Source organism: Stomoxys calcitrans, chromosome 3 (assembly GCF_963082655.1).
Source record: "Stomoxys calcitrans chromosome 3, idStoCalc2.1, whole genome shotgun sequence".
NCBI lineage: Eukaryota > Metazoa > Arthropoda > Insecta > Diptera > Muscidae > Stomoxys > Stomoxys calcitrans.
Genome location: NC_081554.1, coordinates 36,810,989 through 36,826,298, shown reverse-complemented (window position 1 = coordinate 36,826,298; position 15,310 = coordinate 36,810,989). Strand labels below are relative to the sequence as shown.

Below are 15,310 nucleotides of genomic sequence, written 5' to 3'. Positions count from 1 at the left end.
TCCCATTGTGTTTCCTCCTTATTGCCAAATTCTTCCAAGTCACTGGTGCTATAGTTATCCTTGTTATTGTTTGAAAAGCTGGTTATAAGCGTTGACCTGTCAATTTGTATGTATTGAAATGTCACCCGAAAACGTTTTAACAGTTTATTGCCTGTCCCAGCTACAGAACAACCGTATATGCCCATGTCCCCCCCTCTGATGGACGAGTGGATGGACAGACAGACATACATACACCATTTCGTTTGTGTGTGGTTTGTTAAAATTTTCGATTGTTACCATTTATGGCAAAGTGGTTATTGACAACAGACCGCCTTATAAGACCATTTACGGACCAAGTGGCACACACTTATAACTACATATGTAGATAGCACCACACATGGTAAGACCTACCCTGGAGCACAGGTATAGGAAGTTTTGCATTTACTGAGCCATAAGAAAAGTGCTGTGCTGTTATATTGTGAAATGCAACAGTCACACTCTGCAGTGCTATGCTGGTTGGTTAGTGCAAAAGCTCGGCGCATGCGTAACATATGCCACTCTTTATGCATACGCGGTGAGCATATGTTGCCAATGTATGGGGATGTATGCACGTTGTGCTTACTCATTCAAGTAAATCAGCGCATATCCATTGCGGAACATTATGTGTGAACTATGAGCATGCTTTGCCGCCGCATAGCTTGCGTGTATTGGGATATGTGTTTATGTTCATGCGACAAGTGTTTAAAGAATAGTCACAATAACAGCCTGCCTCACAAAAGTCCACATAAAGGGGCACAGTGAAATGCGATGAAAGAAAGGTGAATATAATTTTGTAACAAATGAGGTGGCAACTAAAGCATTATTGGTTTAATTTAGAATATTGCAAACGGTAGACAGAGTTGCCAAATCCCCTAATCTATGCTGCTGACTTTAAAAAATACTTGCTCACATAATTCAAGTTCATGTACTAAGTTGAAGATTGTAAAAATACAAATTCATATTTAGATACAGCTCATTTACAAGCCGTTTTCACGAATTGATTTTTTAAACTCTGACACAAAAATGTTTTTGAACTGATTTTAAAGAATATATGAACTAAATTTAAAGATGGCTTGATTACTTTTGGAGGAAAATTTCCTTTGGTGAAAAATTATTTACTTGATTTAAGGCAATTTTTATCTTAAATAGTTTATAATGGATACTTAAGTTTGCGTTTTATTATTCAAGGAAAAAATCTTTTAATGAAGGTCAAACTATAATTGAAGGTTAGGAAATTGTTTTTGGGATAAGGACAACATTTTACCTTGGTTAATGAAATAACAAAAGCACAAATAAAAGGTGATTTTTTAAGAGCTAAAGGAGAGTTTATTAGTGTGGACAAAAAAAAATTATCAAAATCATAATCTACGAAAAACTTGAAGAAAGTTTGCCCAAGAAGCCATGGTTTTAAAGTCAAAATCGAGCTTCCGGTTTTTAACGACTATCTCCGTTCACAGTCCATCACCACTGTGTTACAGGATGTTATAGATTTGTGCATTTGTTTGCAATGCTAAGAAGGAGAAGAGCTAGACCCATCGATAAGTATGCGGATCGGCTTAGAATCACTTCCTGAATCGATTTAGTTATGTCCGCCCGTCTGTCTATCCATGTATTGTTGTAATCAAGGTACAGGTCGCATTTCTTGTCCGATTTTCACAAAATTTTGCACAAGTCTCTTTTTTGGTCCAAGAACGAACGCTATTTACGGACCGAAAATCGGTCCAGATTTAGATATAGCTCCCATATATATCGTTTTTCCAATGTGTCCTTTTAAAGCTGTAGAAGCCACAATTTTGGTCCGATTCTTACAAAATTTGGCACATAGTGCTTTTTTTGACGTCCCAATATGTGAGCAAAATTTCATCAGAATCGGATTAGATTTATAAATAGCTCCCATATATATCTTTCATCCGACATAGTCTTTTAAGGCCGCAGAAGGTACAATTTGAGTTCGATCCTTACAAAATTTTTGACGTCCCACTACGTGTGGAAAATTTCATTAAAATCGGTTCTGATTTAGATATAGCTCTCATATATATACAATATTTTATCCGATATGCTCTGTAGGAGCCACAATTTTGGTCCGATCTTAACCAAATTAAGCATGAAACGTTTCGTATGACGTCCTTATACGTGTGCAAAATTTCAACTAAATCGGTTCAGATTTAGATATAGCTCCCATATATAACTTTCATCCGATTTGACATATTAAGGCTGTAGAAGGCACAATTTTAGTTCGATCTTTACCAAATTTATCACAAAGTGCTTTTGGTGACGCCCCAATATGTGTGCAAAATTTCATCAGAATCGGATAAGATTTATATGTATCTCCCATATATATCTTTCATCCGATATGCCCTTTTAAAGCTGTAATAGCTACCATTTTGGTCCGATCTCTACAAAATTGTTCATGAGATGTTTTAATTGACATCCCAATGCGTGTGTAAAATTTCATCGAATCATTCAAATCGAATCAGATTTAGATAAAACTCCCATATATATCTTTTATGCGTTTCATCTTTTAAAGCTGTAGAAGTCACAATTTTCGTACCATCGTAAGAAAGTCGTACAGGGTCTATTCGATATTTCAATAGGTATGCAAAATTAAAGTCTGACCAGATTTGGATATAAGTGCTATATATTAAAAGTATTATGTACACTCGGTGATGTAGGGTATTATATAGTCGGCTCCGCCGACTTTTGCCTTTCCTTACTGGTTTTATGATGTTTTTGCCGGGATTTTCAATCCAGGCGTTCAGCGTCATAGGCGGACATGCTTACCTCTGGCCAAAGTGTCTTGCGCAAATTATCTTAGAATTGGCCGCAGATTACGATTTTGATGACCGCTTTGTCGATTAAAAAATTTACCCACCCTTATGTACAAAAAATTTTTAAGAGTCATTTAAACTTATGGTTGTCATAAATACACATTGTATTGGTGGGGATGATGTTCAGAACGGTTGGTGCATGAATAAACATCGCCGCATATCGAAAATATATATTTAACAACGCCTTTTCATATCATGACACCATTGGTGCATGGTTTTGCAACTTTTTTTGCTATCAGTCTATAGGTCAAAATTGATCCATAGCCTATTGGGTTGCCCAAAAAGTAATTGCGGATTTATCATATAGTCGGCGTTGACAAATTTTTTCACAGCTTGTGACTCTGTAATTGCATTCTTTCTTCTGTCAGTTATCAGCTGTTACTTTTAGCTTGCTTTAGAAAAAAAGTGTAAAAAAAGTATATTTGATTAAAGTTCATTCTAAGTTTTATTAAAAATGCATTTACTTTCTTTTAAAAAATCCGCAATTACTTTTTGGGCAACCAATATATAAACCTATCTCCAGATTTTACTTCATGGGCCTAAATAGGGCGCAATTCTTATCCTTTTTAACTGAAACTTCAATTACGACACGATGACTTCTATTATGACTTAAAACATTCATAGCAAGAGTTATGCAACCCGGTTCATAAACTGATATATCTCCCATACAAACCAATCTCCCAATTTTACTTCTTGAGCTTCTGAAGAACGTAATTCTTAACGATTATGTTGAAATTTAGCAAGTGGCTTTTTGTTAAGACTTCTGTGATAAGTATGGTTTAGACGTCCGGTAGCTGAGTTAGTAGCGAGTTTGGGCTACCAGTGAAGGGGTCGTGGTTTCAATTCTCATCTGAGGCTTATGTCTATCTCAACTGTGGTATGACAATAGACAAAACATTGCCTTAGTGAGTCTGATTTTAAGTTGCCACTATAAACTAACCTAATTGTCCACATCGGTCGGTCTATAACCTAATGTTGCTCCCATACAAACTACCAAATCTGCCTATGATAGTTCAAAATAACTTTATTTATGCAATAAATACTAAAGAGTATATAGGATTCGGCGCACCTGAACTCAAAGAGCTCTTACTTGTGAAATTTTATTTCATAGAAAACTTAGTTAAATCTGTTATTAGATCGTTTTGAAAGATATTTGTCAAAATTCCATTTTTGCAGAACTTTCATTTCAATTTCATCCACTTTTTTAAGTATGTCCCTTTTCATATCGCATCCCACAATGCAACTATGGCGATATAGTACTGTAAGAAGACACCAACAGGCAGACAGACAATCTAGTCTCCTCCGGTAGAAAAACAAAGTCACAAGAAGAGCGGTATTTTGTAAGAGAACTTTTTTTAAGGCACCGTCATCACAGCGAATACAAGCAGGCTTTTTATGCACTGCAGCTAGCAAATTGATTTCTCGTTATGATAAATTTAATTACACAATTTTCATTGTGTTTGTTGTTGTTGGATTTTTCTTCGGCTTGAATTTTCTTTGCAGTTGAGATAATCAAAACGGCAGACGGACGACAGTTGGAGAGACGCATGAACACCACGGACGCACATGTAGAGTTAAACCAAAAAAAAAACAAAAACAAAACTTCTTGTCATTTCGAACCATACAGATTTCCTAGTATTGTTCGGTTTATATCAGCGATAATAAAACGAACTTCAAAATGTCTGGTGTTAACCGCATTGTTTTCCGGAGAAATTTGAGAAAATCTTTAAGGGATAAGATCACATCACCAAAAAAGTTTTATGAATATTTAAGGCAATTCCTGAAAGTGTTTGTCAAATCATAACATGGTATGCTAATTCTAATGTGGATATGAGATAATGAGGTAGTATACATAAGGACATTGAATATATCTTGCAAAAAAATCGCCTTCAAAAAAATTATGAAAAACTTTCTTAAATTTGTTTCTTCACTTAAATATTAATTTCAATTTAAGAAATTGATATTTAAATGAATTTTTAATAGCGATCAGCGATCACCTACTCAAAAATAGAACTGTTCTTTATATGATTTTTAATTTGGAAAAATTTTGCTTACACAAATTTGAGGCAGCTAAAAAATTACTAATCTCACCTCCTAAAAATTTGATTATGCACTTTAACATATTACAAAAATCTAAAGTTCACTGTCTGTTCGTTATTATTATTCGTGTTTTTTTTTATTTTTGTTTTAAATTTCATTCGGCAATACATTTTTTGAGAATCGACATTAGCACGAAAATGCTAAAATGAGTCTACCCAAATTAAACAAAAAGGTATATTTTAAAATCGATAAAATCACAAATGGAAAGATTAAAACATTAGATAGGCCTCCTCAGCAGAGTTGGCCAAGGCCACCGTTTCTACAAAGTTTAACAGTTTTGTTTTTTTTTGTATTCTGTTGAGTCTCCGCTCTGTTTGGTCGTCCCCACCATTGCTACTCTCGTGGGCATACGATTGAAGCCAACAAATATCACCAAGTTGAAAGATTAAAAATTCGGATAAAAGACAAAGCGAAGCTTCTTTCTCAACACGTTAGGTTTTTTTCGGTTTTTCATAAAAACTCAACTTTTTAAATCCAAAGGAGCGTCATCGCTTCATACTTATATGGTTACTAAGGAAAACGCAGTAGATAATATTCGAAGGTTGTATTGGTATAGGCTCTCCAGTGAGTTGAAATCAGTGGGCAGTGTTGCCATTTTCAAATTTTTTTCCAAAAGCTGGGCAAATTTCAATTGAAAACAAGAAGAAAGTGTCCTAAGTTCGGTCGGGTCGAATCTTAGATACCCTCCGCAATGAATCGCATTGATCAAGTTCTTTGCCGGTATCTCTTTATAGGCAAACAAAAGATAATGGATACAAATTGTCGTGCTATTGGGCCATATCAGGCTATAGACCGAATCGGATGTTGGAGACCATAGTAGAAGTCTTTGTGCACAATTTCAGCCAAATCGGATAAAACTTGCGGCCTGTAGGGGCTCAAAAGTAATCTCCCGAGATCGGTTTATTTAGGAGCTACATCAGGTTTTTAACCGATTCAGACCATATTTGGCACGTATATTGAAGGTCATAGAAGAAGTCGTACAAAATTTCAGCCAAATCGGATAAGAATTGCGCTCTCTAAAGGCTTAAGAAGTATAATGGGGAGTTCGGTTTATATGGGAGCTATATCAGGTTATGAACCGATTTGAACCATACTTGGCATAATTATTGGAAGTCGAAATAAAAGACTTTATGCAATTCAGCCAAATCGGATAAGAGGGTGAAGATGTCAAGGTCCGAGATTGCTTTATATGACAGCTATTTACAATCCCCACCGACCTGTACTTACAGAAAGAATTTGTACACGGCTAGCTTTATTCCTTCGAAAGTTATCGTGCTTTCGATAGACAGGAGGATATGGCTAAATCGACTTAAAATGTCAAGACGATCAAGAATAGATATACTTTGATGGTTCTCAAAAATATATACCGATTTCTTATAAACGGAATGACGAAATTAGTAACCCCCCATCCTATGGTGGCGGTTATAAAAAATTCAAAGTTTTGTCTTTAGAAAAGAGAAAATTTCGTTGAAATTTTGTAGAGAAAAAAATTATCACATCATTTTTTTTTAAATGTTGTTCAAATGTTGTCTTTAGTGAACATTTCTAGTAACGCACCCCCGGAAAATTATAAGGATTACTCTAAACAAGCAAAATAATAGTAAAAAAGAACTCCCCTAACGTTAACGACCTAAGCAAACGAAAAAAGGACCATCATCTGCGAATCTGCACCTGGAAGAATATGCAGTATTCGCACTGGTGGATGTATTGGAGCAGTACAAGGCAGTTATTACCGCATTTCAGGAAGTGCGATGGACCGGGAATGGCGTCTCAAAAACACCAAACAATGACGAACTATACTATAGCTGTCATAAGACGAGGCGTGAACTTGGTCGGGGATTTGTGGTTAGTCGTAGACTGAAACACCTTGTCTCCAGCTTTACACCGGTGGATGAGAAACTAACCACAATCCGTATAAAATCCAAATTGTTTAACATCAGCCTTATTTGTGCCCATGCCGCGGCGGCAGACAAGGACGAGCAGACCAAGAATATTTTCTGGAGAGAGAATGCGACCGCTACTCCTCCGGGATTTTAATGCGAGTAAAAATCTTTGGTCCAACATTTGGTCCAACATTCTGCACAAGATAAATTCCGATAATGGTTTAAGGCTAATAGATTTCAACGCAGTAAAAAACATGGCAGTTAGCAGCACCAGATTGCAACATAAAACAAGTAAAAAAGCATTAAGTTCGGCATGGACGCACTTTGGATACCCATCCCCACGGATGTATATATTAACCACCTTTCGTCCGATTTGCACCATACTCAAGAAGGCTATGTAAGGATTTAACACAACTCATTGTACCAAATTCACCGGTCAAAAAAGCACCTTTAATGGGCCTTAAATCGGGAGATCGGTATATGTTTAAACAGCTATATCCAAACATAGACCAATCTGAACTATATAGGGCACGGATGTCGAAGAGCTTAACAGGCTCACATTTTAACCTATAAAATGCGCAAATATTGTCCAATTTCGCTGAATTTTGGCTCAGCCTTAAATCGGGGGATCAATCTATATGGCAGCTTTATATTAATATGGACCGATCTGGGCCATATTGAACACGAATGTCGAAGAGCCTAACACAGCCAACTGTGTCAAATTTCAGAGAAATAAAATAATAAACGTGCTTTAATTGTCCCAAAAACTTAAATCGGGAAATCGGTACATATGACATCTATATCCAAATATATTCCGATCTTGACCATACTCGGTACGAATGTCGAAGGGTCAACAGAACTCATTGTGTAATTAATCATTGTAAATTAACCTTTTATGGGCGTAAAACCTTAAATCGGGAGACAGGCAGCTACATTCAAATTTCCGAGAAATCGGACAATAAATACGCCTGTTATGGGCCCAAGACCTTAAAGTGGAAAGTCGGTCTATATGACAATTATATCGAAATATAGACTGATCTTTACCATAACGCAACTCATTCGGCAAAATTTCCGCCAATTCGGTTAATAAATACACCATTTATGGGTCAAAACCCTTAAAACGGAAGATCGGTCTATATGTCAGTTAAATCCCAATCTGGACCGATATGGCCGTATTGAACAGGGATGGCAAGTAGCCTAACACAACTCGTTGTCCCAAATTTCATCGAAATCGGATAGTAAATGTGGCTTTAATGGCCCTAAGACCTTAAATCGGCAGATCGGTCTATATGGGGGTTATACCAAAATATAATCGGATGTAGCCCATCTTCGAACAAAACCTGCCTATTGACATAAAAAGAATCTGTGCAAGGTTTCAGCTCAATATCCCTATTTTGAAGACTGTAGCGTGATTTCAACAGTCAAACAGACGGACGGACATGGCTAGAACGTCTTAGATTTTTACGACGATCAAGAATATACATACTTTATAGGATTGGAAATAGATATTTCTATTTGTTGCTAACGGAATGACAAAATTAATTTATTAATTAAAATTCACAAAGCCACGTGGTTGTCCTTAGATCATGAAGTAAGAACACAAATTGATCACGTTATGATAGATGAAAGGCATTCATTAAACTTTTTAGATGTACGATAAATCCGTGGAGCGAATATGGGTTCGGATCATTACATTGTTGCAGCAAAGGTTCGCATCGGTTTGAGTATGGCGAGAAAAGTACTATCTGACACTGCATGACATTGAAACGCTGCAAACACAAAATATGGCAATGTTATACTCTACTCAACTGACCCAAATGCTTGATGAAAGCAGTGCTTGTCCCTCATGATATAACTACGCAGTGGCTACCCATTGCCCACTCCATGGAAAATGCCGCAAAATCCGTACTTGGGTACCGGAAGCCTCCCCCAAGAAACCCATGATACGATCAAAAGTGTCGAAATGCTACTGAAGTCAAGAATGCAACATACAGAGCAACCCAGCAATCAGAAGCAACGCAACAGATGAAGGAGGGGTTTCGGGAGAAAAGGAAAGAGGAGGCAACGGCATTAAAGAAATACTTATCTCGATGATATAACAGCGCAGTTGCAATTCATTGCTCAATTCATGGAAAATGCGCAAAATCCGTACTTAGGTACCAGAGGCCTCCCCAAAGAAACACTTGATACGACCGAGGGTATCGAAATGCTACTGAAGCCAAGAATGCGGCATACAGAGCAACAATCAGCATTCAGTAACAATACACCAGATGAAGGAGAGGTATCGGGAAAAAAGGGGAGAGGAGAAATGTCTATTCCGCAGAAAGAAAAATTAAATGGAAAGACGTGAGTGTAAGAAAATAGAGATGTACAGGAGTCAGAACGAAGTCCGGAAATTTTGCAAAGAATCAAACATCAAACCGGTGGCTTTGTGTGTGATGTGCAGGCACATCCTCCTACAGAATCAAAGAAGGCATCTGGTAACTGATACAGATAGTGTGCTTGGGATATGGATAGAAAAAATTTCCCAGGTGCTAGTATGCGAAGATGGCGGCGAGAGTATACCACAAAACCAATCACTGATGATGGTATAGAATATTTACCCCCTTGTCAGAATGAGGTCCAAGTAGCAGTGACCCAACTGAAGAACAACGAGGCACCAGGAGACGACGGGTTACCGGCTGAAGTATTTATGATTGGAGGCGACACGCTTATAAGGCGTATGCATCAACTCGTCTGCGCGACCTGACATACCCATCGATTGGAACCTCAGCATACTATGCCCCGTAGACAAGAAAGGAGACAAGGCGGAATGTGCCAACAAGGCGGAATGTGCAAAGGCAAATTTGTCCATGAACATTCCATTAAGGAATAGGGGCAAACTTCCCACATACCAATGTTACAATCACTGGTACTACCAGTGTTGTTCCGAGTTATGAGAACTTGTGAAAGCAGACGAGGCAGTGCTTGGAGTGTTTGAGAATCGTATGAATCACAAACTGTATGAGCTGTATGACGACGTTAGCACAGTTAAATGTTATACAAATACAACGGTGGTGTTTGCTAGGCTATGGTGTCACAATGAATGACGAAGCTCTAGCGAGAAAGTACTTTTGAAAGCAAAGACAGTGGTACACGCAAATTGGGACGACCTATAGCCCGATGAAAAGATCACACGGTGAAAGACATCTCAAAACTTGGTGTCAGACGTTTTAGAAGGAGCGCAGAAGATCGAGACGCTTGAAAAGCTATTCTAAGTTCGGCTTATGGGACAAATGTTCTGTCAAAAGACATTTGTTCTGCCAATTAAAAAAAGTCACTCTTTATAAATGTGGTGGCTTTTTTCATTTTATATTTACATTACTTTTTGAAATTGAAAAAGAATGACTTCATTATTTTATTTTTATTTAAATTTAAAATTTATTTTAAATTATTTTACTTTATATCTCTTTCTTCTATCATTCAGTTTTTAATTTTTTTTTTTACATTCCTACTGTTTACAATCTGACCCCTAAATCTAATCCGACGACAACACAAACGGCAACACTACATAAAGAGCAAAGTGTAAGCTATGCCAGACTAACAGACGCTTGAAAATAGTGTCTGTCCATCCGGTTAACTTCCAAAAAAAAACAAAGATCACAGTTGAATGGACCTATGTTGGAAACATTTGTGCGTCTGTCTGTCCTTGGAGCATACAATTGTATGCTGTGTAAATTTAGTACCAAAGCATGCATTCGTACTTATTTTCGTACATATCGCGCTATATGCAGTTAAAGTGTTACTTGTATCAGTATGCTATGGGCCTTTGTTTTACTCGCTTAACTTGAAATAAGCTTTGTTCTTTTTGGTGCGTTTCTTGGCCATTTTTGGTTTTGTTTTGTATTTTGTATTTTATTTTCATGGAGTGGTAAACGTGATTGTGGCATGTTCTTCTTTCCACCGTTTGGGCCTTCAGGATGGCCTGACAATTTGTTCGATAATAATTGTTAACCTTTTGGTCAATTTGACACATATTCACCAATTGAATCCAATCCAATCGAAAAGCAATCGTTTGGATTTTCTTCTTCTTCTCCTCGTTCTGTGGTCATAGTTTATAACTCTCTGGTGAGAATTTCATTGGAAAATGTTCACTTTTTTGTGTGTGCTGATTTTATTTTTCGATTTTTGTTCATTGTTGCTGTTTGGTGATTGTCTGTCTGTCTGTCCGTCTGCCGGTCGGTCTGTTTACTGTTGAAGTTTTTGTGATATGGGTTTCAATTCTTTAGAATTTTTTGTCGTTGAAGAGTATGAAGATTTCAAAGGAGATAAGCCATGAGATTTGTTTGTTGCCATCTCATGTCACAGTTTACTTTACACCGTTTCCCAATGGAGAGTTGGTAAATTTTTCAAGTATATGTATGTACATTGCAATTGATGTACACAGCAAACGAAAATTGATAAACAATGTTTAATTAAAAATTTAATTGTAAATAAAATTGTTTGCAATTAAAAAATTGTATGACTCAATCATTTTTTTTAATTGAATACAACTTTTCTTTTAGTTACACCCGTGATTGAAAATTTTGCTATTTTCAATTAAACAAATTGATTGATTTGATCAATCTCTCGATTTAAGGTATTGGGCCCATCAAAGGCGCATTTATTGTCCCATTTCGCTGAAATTTGGGACAGTGAGTTGTGTTAGGCCCTTCTACATATTTTTTTCAATTGGCACAGATCACTTCTGATTCGTATATAGCTGCCATATAGTCCGATGTCTCGATTTAAGGTCTTGGGCCCATAAAAGGCGCATTTATTGTCCGATTTCACTGATATTTAAGACAGTGATTTGTGTTAGGCCCCTCGATATCCTCCTTGAAAACGGCCCGCATCGGTCCAGATTTGGATATAGCTGCCATATAGACCGATCTCTCGATTTAAGGTCTTGGCCACATAAAAGGCGTATTTATTATTCGATTTCGCTGAAATTTGATGCAGTGACTTATGTCAGACTTTGCGACATCTGTGTCCTATATGGTTCAGATCGGTCTATATTTGGAAATAGCTTCTAAATAGCCCAATACTGAACCAATTGAACAGTGTATTTATTATACTACTCAATGTCAGTGCCGAATTTGGTCCAAATCGGAACTTATTTCAATCTAGCTGCTATGGGGATATACTAATTTCGTCATTCCGTTTGTGATTAGTACACCCCATAAAGTGTATATACTATTGATCGACTAGACATGTCCATCCATTCTATTGTATCTATAGCTATCCACTTGAAATTTTGCACAGATACTTCTAATTGATGGAGGCTACCGTAGCGCAGAGGTTAGCATGTCCGCCTATGACGCTGAAAGCCTGGGTTCGTATCCTGGCGAGACCATCAGAAAAAAAAATTTTCAGCGGTGGGTTTCCCCTCCTAATGCTGGCAACATTTGTGAGGTACAATGCCATGTAAAACTTCTATCCAAAGAGATGTCGCACTGCGGCACGATTTGGCTGAAATTGAGCATGTAGTGTTCTGTTATGACTTCCAACAACTGCGCAAAGTACGGTCCGAATCGGTCTACAACCTGATATAGCTCCCATGTAAACCGATCTCCCGATTTGGTTTCTTGAGCCCCTGGAAGACTCAATTTTCATCCGATATGGCTGCATATAGTGTTCTTTTATAACATCCAACAACTGTATCAAGTGCGGTCCAAATCGGTTTATATCCTGATGTAGCTCCCATATAAACCGATCTCCCTATTTTACTTCTTGAGCCCTCGCAAGCCGCAATTTTCATCCGATTCGGCTGAAATTTTGCATGCAGTGTTCTGTTATGACTTCCAACAACTGTGTTAAGAACGCTCCAAATCGGACTATAACCTGATATGGGTCTCAAATAAACCGATCTTTCAATTTGACTTCTTGAGCCCTTACAAGCCGCAATTTTTGTCCGATTTGGCTGAAATTTTGCTCGTGATGTTCTTTTATGACTTCCAACAAATGTGGTAAGTACGGTCCAAATCGGTCTATAATTTAGCCAACTTCCAATTTTGGCGCTTAGACCCATGGTTTCGTGGGCAAAGCTGCTTGAAATTGGAGTAGAATACTATTTTGATAACTGGCAAAAGTTAAACTAATAGTGTTCCGTTTTGGCTTCCAACAATGGTACAAAGAACGGTATAAATCGGTCTATAATCTTATATAACTCCTATATAAACCGATTTGATTTCTTGAGCCCCTGGAAGACTCAATTTTCATCCGATTTGACTGAAATTTTGGATATAGTGTTCTGTTATGACTTCCAACAACTGTGTTAAGAACGGTACAAATCGGTCTATAACCTGATTTAGCTCCCATCAAACCGATCTCCCGATTTGACTTGTTGAGCCATTTGAAACAGGCTCACCTAGACATTTTGCCCATACCGCAGTAGTGACAGACCAAAACCTCTGCTGGAACCCCCGACTGGTAATCTAAAACGCTACCGGGCCGCTCTTAGATACTAATACTCAAAGAAAAGCAAACTTCAGAGGGTATTCTACGCTTAGTATGTGCCTGACCCTTTTAGATAATTGGCTATACCTGAGTGTCTGTCTATAGGTCCCACTGTTAAGTTCGAAGATGCGCTAAATCAGACTAACTCTTGACATAGGTCCATAAAGACCGATGTCCCAATTTTACCTACTGAGGGCAGAAAAAACCGGGTTTCTTTTGATTTCAATGAAATTTAAAACCCCATTCAACATATTTTCCAAATACGGTATACGTAGGTCAACTTTTCAACATAGTGAACTTTCACACCTATTTTCCGATGTCTTCTTAAGCTTATGGAATGTGTTTTCCAACCTATTTCAATGAAATTCAGAGCTGTGCTAGCATATCCGCCTATAACGTTGCAGGCCCTCCAAATGTTGGCGACATTTGTGAGTTACTATGCCATGTATGAACTTCTCTCCAAAGAGATATCGTCGGTTCAGACTCGGCTAGCACTGAAGTAAGTCCTTCTTTACATCTCCCTTTTTGAGGATTTTTTTCTAGCTCGTTTCCAGTTCCTTTGTTTCTTTGCAATATGGTGTAATTTTTCCCTACAATCGAGTAGGTTGTGAGTGAATGGTAGCTGCCACAGGCCAGGCAATAGTCATCAACAAAAGGTGACTATAGTTGGGCTTTTATCATTTTTTATTGGCTGGGTGGTGAAACATGATGGTATTGGATGTCATGATGTGGGTTTTCTTAGTTTACTTCAAATGTTCGATAAAAATCTCAAATTGTTTCCCAAAACATATTTCTAATTGTACCAAAATGTTTCCAAAAAAAAAAATAAAAAATATTTATTGACCTTACTCCTTTGCTTCCTTTCCCATTTCAGATTCCAAAGATTTTAATACAAACAATATAATGGATGAAAATGACCATCATCATATGCAACAAGAGCAGCCTTCAAATGATGACCACCGTTCTTCACCGGCTGCCATCGTAAATCGTTTAACTAAAGAGACTGAACACAAAATGCCAGCAGAATCGCCTAATCACAGTGATATGGGTGATTTGGACGACAATGAGCCCCCAAAGCAAAAGAGACCAAAAATGGAATTGGAAAGCCATCTGAGAAAAACGCCTGATTGCTTGTCAATGCAGCCCACAACACCGAGTGCAGTACATGCAAACGAATCATCAAAGCCAGATGAAGATGATAATTTAGCTTCCACACAAATGGACGAAACAAATTCAAAAGATCGTAGATCTTGTAGTCCTGGCATCAATAGTCCCTCCATAAGTCCAGCTAAATCTGAGGATGCTGTCAATGAGCGCCACTCTTCCTCCTCGTCGCCCTCTCAGGCAATGCCCAAATTAAGATTAAACACATTGTTAGCATCAGATCCTGCCCTAATGCCAGATGCCAAAGATTTAAAAGTGGTGCATGAATCACAAAGCCAGCAAAGAAAGCAACGTTTGCAACAGCAACAGCAACAACAGGAACGGGAACGGGATATAGATGCATCTAGTCCTCATAGAAGTTCATCCATTACTAAACTGGAGCCGCTCATGAAACCTCAACCCACACCGCCCTTAGAGGTGGCACCACGCATGAAGGTATTCATGTGTTTGCCCTGTGGCATCGGATTCAGTTCACCATCCACCTTGGAGGCCCATCAATCTTTCTATTGTTCTCATCGCCACAAAGAAAATGTTGATGACGATACAGGGGCTTCTACCGCACTCAACGATAAGGCTTCCCATTCACCTTCCCAGGCCTCAGCAGCGATTGCGACCAGCTCTAGTACAGGATCAGGAGGTGGATCGGAATCCGCAGCTAAGATTCCCAAGACAGGTAAACAATACGCTTGCACTCAATGTTCCTACAGTGCCGACAAGAAGGTCTCTCTCAATCGCCATATGCGTATGCATCAAACATCTCCAGCTCCAAGCTCGAATTCGAATAACACTGGTGGTGTTGCCACCTCCGGCAGTGGGCTCATGGAGGAAAATTCTAGTCAA

The 15,310-nt window shown here is 38.1% G+C and overlaps 1 protein-coding gene across 6 annotated transcripts in view; it reads left to right on the top strand.

Annotated features, from left to right (window-relative positions):
* The window catches only part of LOC106082288 (zinc finger protein ush), a 570,300-nt gene that overhangs the window by 541,889 nt on the left and 13,101 nt on the right, over positions 1–15,310 (top strand). For all 6 annotated transcript variants that reach the window (XM_059366043.1, XM_059366041.1, XM_059366042.1 and 3 more), the window contains one exon: positions 14,181–15,310. In XM_059366043.1, the coding sequence (XP_059222026.1) occupies positions 14,181–15,310 (1,130 nt within the window). The remainder of the gene's footprint in view (positions 1–14,180) is intronic.